At 51.9% G+C, this 5,000-nt stretch overlaps 1 protein-coding gene across 1 annotated transcript in view; it reads left to right on the top strand.

Moving 5' to 3' along the window:
- The window catches only part of LOC311399705 (uncharacterized protein), a gene marked incomplete at its 5' end in the record, with an annotated part of 16,790 nt that overhangs the window by 6,713 nt on the left and 5,077 nt on the right, over positions 1-5,000 (top strand). The window contains 5 exons of the mRNA XM_084488808.1: positions 1,151-1,207; positions 1,841-1,891; positions 2,076-2,132; positions 3,149-3,208; positions 4,125-4,169. Of these exons, the coding sequence (XP_084344934.1) occupies positions 1,151-1,207; positions 1,841-1,891; positions 2,076-2,132; positions 3,149-3,208; positions 4,125-4,169 (270 nt within the window). The remainder of the gene's footprint in view (positions 1-1,150; positions 1,208-1,840; positions 1,892-2,075; positions 2,133-3,148; positions 3,209-4,124; positions 4,170-5,000) is intronic.

Raw genomic sequence — 5,000 nt, 5'->3', positions numbered from 1 at the left:
ACAGGGACCGTATATGGGTAAGGTGTTTGCCGGCCCGCCCTCTGGCTGTCTCGTTGGGTTTGGTGTGTGTGTGTGTGTGTGTGTGAGGTTTTGTGTGTGTGTCTGCGTGTGCGTCTGTGTGTGTGTGTGAGGTTGTGTGCTCTTGCTGTTGGGTATTAAGTGTATATCGCATATCGAGTTTCCTGATACTAACCTCTGTGATCCTGTGTTGTTGCTGATTCTCCATCATCCTAAACGTGTGTCTCCTGTCTGTAGATGTTGTTGGTAGATAAAGACAACGCGGTGACTGTTATTGTGGTGAGCGTGTGTTGGTGGTTTGGAGGTGTTAGATTCACTTTGCCTCTGCAGCGGGAACGACTTTTTTTTCCCCTCTTCAGAAGCAAAGCAAATGTTTTCACCGTTTGAGGTCAGGAAGGTAGGACTGCTTTGTGTTGCATGTATTGCGTCGGCCACCGAAGTCCACAGAAGATGTCTTGTGTCGTCCTTGAAGTGTTGTGTAACGTTAAGTGTCTTAAGAATTGAACAGAAGCAAGAGTGAAAACGCACACACACACACACACACACATCGAAGAAACCCGGTTAGTTTGATCGTCCCATAGAGGATGCGTGGGATAAGTGTCTACATCTATAGATAAGTCTATAGATCTATAGATCAGTCTATACATCTATAAACGTATCCGTAGATGTATAGACTGATCTATATCTTATCTATTGACTTATCTATAGATGTATAGACTTATCTATAGACTGATCTATAGGTGTGTAGACTTAGATCTTGTCTATACACCTTTAGACCAGTTTATACATCTATAGACCAGACCAGACCTATAGATAAGTCTATAGCTAGGTCTATAGATCTATAGATGAATAGACTGATCTATAGACCAGTCTATTCATCTATAGATAAGTCTATAGCTAGGTCTATAGATCTATAGATGAATAGACTGATCTATAGACCAGTCTATTCATCTATAGATAAGTCCATAGCTAGGTCTATAGATCTATAGATGAATAGACTGATCTATAGACCAGTCTATTCATCTATAGATAAGTCTATAGCTAGGTCTATAGATCTATAGATAGGGTCTACATGCTATGGCTGACGGGGCAGAAGGCAGCGGGTCTCACTGTGGCTGTGTTGTGTTTTCAGGGTACGGTGCAGGACTCTACCCTGGCGCGGGGCTGGGGGCCGCGGGCTACGGAGCAGGTGAGATCAAGCCTCATCCAGACCCTGCCGTCAACAGGAGCTGCCCATGGGCAGCTCTGCTCGTCTGGGGATTTCACCCTGCGGCCTGGGTTCTGATCATATGGTGTCTTAGGGATTCATGCAGGATTCAACAGCTTTTGAGATCGGTCCAGTGTTGAGCGAGGCTGCTGTAGCTGTGATCCGTGAAACGGGTTGTAATGCCTTCCTTTGGGGCAATAGCGCCTGTAAATGTTAGTCCCCTAAAATTGACTCAGAGCAGTCTCTGACTCTCTGCTCTCTGCGTGTCCCTGACTCTCTGCTCTCTGTTCGTCTCTCTGTGTCTCTGAGTCTCTGCTCTCTGTTCGTCTCTCTGTGTCTCTGAGTCTCTGCTCTCTGCTCTCTGTGTGTCTCTGACTCTCTGCTCTCTGTGTGTCTCTGACTCTCTGCTCTCTGTGTGTCTCTGACTCTCTGCTCTCTGTGTGTCTCTGACTCTCTGCTCTCTGTGTGTCTCTGACTCTCTGCTCTCTGTGTGTCTCTGACTCTCTGCTCTCTGTGTGTCTCTGACTCTCTGACTCTCTGCTCTCTGCTCTCTGTGTGTCTCTGACTCTCTGCTCTCTGTGTGTCTCTGACTCTCTCCTCTCTGTGCGCCCACAGGCCTGGGACACGGAGGCTACCCCATGGCCGCCGGTGCGGGGAAACTCGGAGGTCAGTGCCTGCCCGGTTCCCTTCAGAAGCGTCTATTTGAGTCCGTACACGTTCTCATGGGTCACACTGAGCAGGGATATCCAAATCCCCCCGGCCCGTGAGCGGTGGGACGTCGCTTCTGTCAGACCCTCTTTCTGTTTCATTAAGACACGATGATGTCTAATAATACTGCCTTTCATCTCAGGTGCTGCAAATCTGGGACATGGCGGCTACCCACAGGGAGGGCTTGGCAAGCCCACCGGTGAGGCTTTGATTCTACTTCCTGCTCCATCTCTTCCTGATGCCCTTCCTCGCCTTCTTCTTCTTCTTCTTCTTCTTATTCTTCTTCTTCTTCTTATTATTATTCTTCTTCTTCTTCTTCTGTACTCACATCTCCGTCCACCCCCCCTTTTTCTACACCTCCCTTGTTACTTCCACTTTCCTCTCACGGCCTCCCCCCCCCCCCCCCCCCCCGCAAGGGTGGAGCAGGTGTGTGTGTGTCTGTGTGTGTGCGTGTGTGTGTGTGTGTGTGTGCGTGTGTGTGTGTGTGTGTGTGTGTGTGTGTGTGTGAACGTGTCTGTGTGTGTGCATGTGCGTATGTGTCTGTCTGTCTGTCTGTCTGTGTGTGTGTGTGTCTTTGCGCGTGTGTGTGCCAGCGTGTGTCTGCGCGTGAGCGTGTGTTTCTCCGTGTGTGTGTGTGTGTGTGTGTGTGTGTGTGTGTGTGTGTGCACATGCATGCATGTGCACGTGTGTGTGTGTGTGGTTAGAAAGGTTACAGGGGCGTTGTAGAAGCACATCCTGTGGCAGTGGCTCAGGATGGCAGCCTGCTTTGACTTGTAAACCCGGGCAGGAGCGTCTGAGTGGGGCCGTGGGCGCTGGCCTTAACCTCTCTGTTAACGCCGCTCACTCAACGCCCCCTTGAGAGTCCGACCAATAACCTGAACGCCGGAGTGAAGTATCGCCACTCCGGCGTTCTCTGCGCTCCTCTGAGGCAGAAAGCCAGTGCATGGTATCACCTCCTCCTCTGCTCCTCCTCTGCTCCTCCTCCTCCTCCTCCTCCTCCTCCTCCTCCTCCTCCTCTGCTCCTCCTCCTCCTCCTCCTCCTCCTCCTCCTCCTCCTCCTCTGCTCCTCCTCCTCCTCCTCCTCCTCCTCCTCCTCCTCCCCTGACTCTCTTTGTTGTCGTGGAGAGAGAGAGAGAGACAGGGAGGGCATTGTTTCAGCTGTGTGTCTGAGCGCCAGGCCTCTCTTGTCCCCTCATCGGTGTCATCCCCATGCAGAGTTCGGAGACGGGACGGGGGCCTACGGCGCCGGGGGCCTCGGAGCGGGCAACGGCTACGGTGAGGGAACGGCTCGCATGAGCTGAGAGTGAAACCACAGGGGGGGTGGAGGGGGGGTTGGGGGGGGGGGGAGGGGGGGAGGGGCTGCAGAACACAGCCTCAGCACAGCGGAAACACAGCGTCGTCTCCAGCAGCAGGGAATGAAACAGATGCGCTGCTTATGAGGTGTGTTGCACACGGCGTGTGAAACGCTAAACAGGGAGCCGTTCTCCCTGCGGGGGTCTTTTTTTTTTACGGCCCCCCCCCCCCGGTCCTGATTGTGAAAGTCGTGTTGTTTCGGTTCCAATCTGGAACCAGAGTTGAACCGACACACACACACTAGTCACGGTCGGGCCCTGCTCGACTCCCCAGAGGAGGAGGAATGAAAGGCGACAGCGTTGCCTGGAGCGACCTCCCTGCCAGGGCACCGGGAGGATCTGCTCGTCATTATGTAACCAAACACAACCTGTCTCTCCCAAACCAATATGTTACGCTATATTTTCTCATACTTTTTTACCCACTTAGTTTGTATTCTATGTATTTATATAACTTTACGTATATTGTCTGTGTGTCGCGCGCTGTGTTTTTATGTTGCCATGAGTGCCAAAGACGAATTCCCAGTGTATGTAAACTCAGCGGACAATAATGTTTTTAATCAAACTATCTATCTATTCATGGGTCGATAGTTTTTGAATCAAACTATCGATCTATTCATGGGTCGATAGTTTTTAAATCAAACTATCTATCTATTCATGGGTCGATAGTTTTTGAATCAAACTATCGATCTATTCATGGGTCGATAGTTTTTAAATCAAACTATCTATCTATTCATGGGTCGATAGTTTTTAAATCAAACTATCTATCTATTCATGGGTATCGCTGTAATGTTCCGACGTCCTCAACACTTATCTCACGACGTCGTTCTCCCTCCCCACAGGCTACGGCAATGGTTACAACACGGGGGCCAACGGCTATGGACCCGGTGAGCTGGAGCGCTCTGTGTTTCGGCTTGTTGTGCCTGCGGCGCTCTCCTCCACCAGGGTAGTGTCTCTGGAGAGAGGCTGTTCTCCTCCACCAGGGTAGTGTCTCTGGAGAGAGGCTGTTCTCCTCCACCAGGGTAGTGTCTCTGGAGAGAGGCTGTTCTCCTCCACCAGGGTAGTGTCTCTGGAGAGAGGCTGTTCTCCTCCACCAGGGTAGTGTCTCTGGAGAGAGGCTGTTCTCCTCCACCAGGGTAGTGTCTCTGGAGAGAGGCTGTTCTCCACCACCAGGGTAGTGTCTCTGGAGAGAGGCTGTTCTCCTCCACCAGGGTAGTGTCTCTGGAGAGAGGCTGTTCTCCTCCACCAGGGTAGTGTCTCTGGAGAGAGGCTGTTCTCCTCCACCAGGGTAGTGTCTCTGGAGAGAGGCTGTTCTCCTCCACCAGGGTAGTGTCTCTGGAGAGAGGCTGTTCTCCTCCACCAGGGTAGTGTCTCTGGAGAGAGGCTGTTCTCCTCCACCAGGGTAGTGTCTCTGGAGAGAGGCTGTTCTCCACCACCAGGGTAGTGTCTCTGGAGAGAGGCTGTTCTCCTCCACCAGGGTAGTGTCTCTGGAGAGAGGCTGTTCTCCTCCACCAGGGTAGTGTCTCTGGAGAGAGGCTGTTCTCCTCCACCAGGGTAGTGTCTCTGGAGAGAGGCTGTTCTCCACCACCAGGGTAGTGTCTCTGGAGAGAGGCTGTTCTCCTCCACCAGGGTAGTGTCTCTGGAGAGAGGCTGTTCTCCTCCACCAGGGTAGTGTCTCTGGAGAGAGGCTGTTCTCCTCCACCAGGGTAGTGTCTCTG

Source organism: Micromesistius poutassou (assembly GCF_964030765.1).
Source record: "Micromesistius poutassou genome assembly, chromosome: 1".
NCBI lineage: Eukaryota > Metazoa > Chordata > Actinopteri > Gadiformes > Gadidae > Micromesistius > Micromesistius poutassou.
This window is presented reverse-complemented; position numbering and strand designations above follow the sequence as displayed.